This window comes from Chrysochloris asiatica, unplaced genomic scaffold (genome assembly GCF_000296735.1).
Source record: "Chrysochloris asiatica unplaced genomic scaffold, ChrAsi1.0 scaffold00318, whole genome shotgun sequence".
In the NCBI taxonomy this organism is placed as follows: Eukaryota; Metazoa; Chordata; class Mammalia; order Afrosoricida; family Chrysochloridae; genus Chrysochloris; species Chrysochloris asiatica.
The window spans coordinates 1921506-1923062 of record NW_006408836.1 but is presented as its reverse complement, the minus strand read 5'-3'; the positions used below and the strand labels follow the sequence as shown (position 1 = coordinate 1923062).

The 1557-nt window shown below is 34.6% G+C and overlaps 1 protein-coding gene across 1 annotated transcript in view; it reads right to left on the bottom strand.

Moving 5' to 3' along the window:
• LOC102815309 (peptidyl-prolyl cis-trans isomerase CWC27 homolog) overlaps positions 1–1557 on the bottom strand; it is a 381669-nt gene that overhangs the window by 358204 nt on the left and 21908 nt on the right. Inside the window, exon 7 of the mRNA XM_006875295.1 lies at positions 1126–1195. Within this exon, the coding sequence (XP_006875357.1) occupies positions 1126–1195 (70 nt within the window). The remainder of the gene's footprint in view (positions 1–1125; positions 1196–1557) is intronic.

The following is a 1557-nucleotide window of genomic DNA, read 5'->3' as shown; positions in this document are numbered from 1 at the left end:
AACACCATTAATGATCTTAAGGTAGGAGTTTTAGTGTGTCACTACAGGATAAGCACTGGACCACAAGGTCAGTTTGAACCACAAAGTGTGCAATTCAAGCTCACAAGCCACTCCTCAGAAACCCTATAAAGGATCACTGTGAACAGGAGCTGACTCAAAAGCTCTTAACAAAAACAACAACATCTTAAAGGTACAATAGTACAATATAAGTTGGGGTGCTAACCATAAGGTCAGCTGTTCAAATACACCATTGCTTTGTGGAAGAAAGATGAAGCTTTCTGCTCCTGCAAAGATTTACAGCTTCAAAAACAGTACATTGGGTAAGTATGAGTTTGTGCCAACTCTATGGCATGTTGCCACCATCTTCGGATTCCTGGTGTGGCACTATAGAATCAGCACTGGACTTGAAACAAGGCCAGCAGTTCAAACTCAGGAGCTGCTCCTCAGAAATCCTATACGAGGTGGCTATGAGTCAGAATTGACTCAACGGCCCATAACAAAGCAACAACAATCTTAAAGGCTCAAGAATGTAGTGATTCTGTAACATAATCACGGGTACTGCGAACCAAAAGGTCACACCAGCCATTGTTTAGGGGAAAGATAAAGCTCTCTGCTACTGCAAAAATTTAGAGCTTAGAAACTTAAAACATGATCATTTTTGAGTCGGAAACGATTCAATGGCACTTAACAACAACATTTTAAAAGGCTATGATGATAACTAATAAAAATGAACAAATATATATAAATAACATCAAAACGAATACACAAGTTTTGGTTTGTGACTCTTTATAGTAATAAAAATTATCATTATTATCTAATAAAACAATTAACCAAACAGTAGCTAAAATCTGAATCATAATGCTGAACCATTAAAAAATGTTAACTCTTGTCTTAACAAAAAAAAAAAAAAAACTAGGATTAAAAAAAAAAAAAGATTAAGAGGGTAAATCCTCTCAGAAGCTGAAAATATTAGGCCATATTCATTTTATTTACCAATTAAATAAATATATACTTAGAATGTATGCTATATAAAATGTACTATGGCAGGCATTGTACAAGATAAAAAATATGATACAGACCTTATTTCTTTTGTAATTCAGAACATAAGGCAAATTAGAAATTTACCTGACTAACTCGATTTACTTCCTCCTCTTCTTCCTCAGCTTCTTCTCCAAATGACAATAAACTAAAATTTCTAGTCAAAAAAAAAGGAATGAAAGAAATGAATAGGAGTAAAAAGTTAAATTTATCAATGTCTTTTCAAATAAAATGGAGCACAATTTATTAAACTACATATTTTCTATTAAACAAAAGAATAGTATCTCATATTCTGCAGAAAGATACTAAAGATCTGAATTTTCAGTATCATATAAAAGATCAAGGTTTTGACCGTAGGCAAATGACCAATGAATGATCCATCCTGAGCAATAGCATTAAATGTATGGAGTCAAGAATGACAATCGGGCTGCGAACCTTAAGGTCAGCGGTTCGAAACTACCAGCCGCTCTGCGGGAGAAAGATGAGGCTTTCTACTCCCGTAAGGATTTACACCCTCGG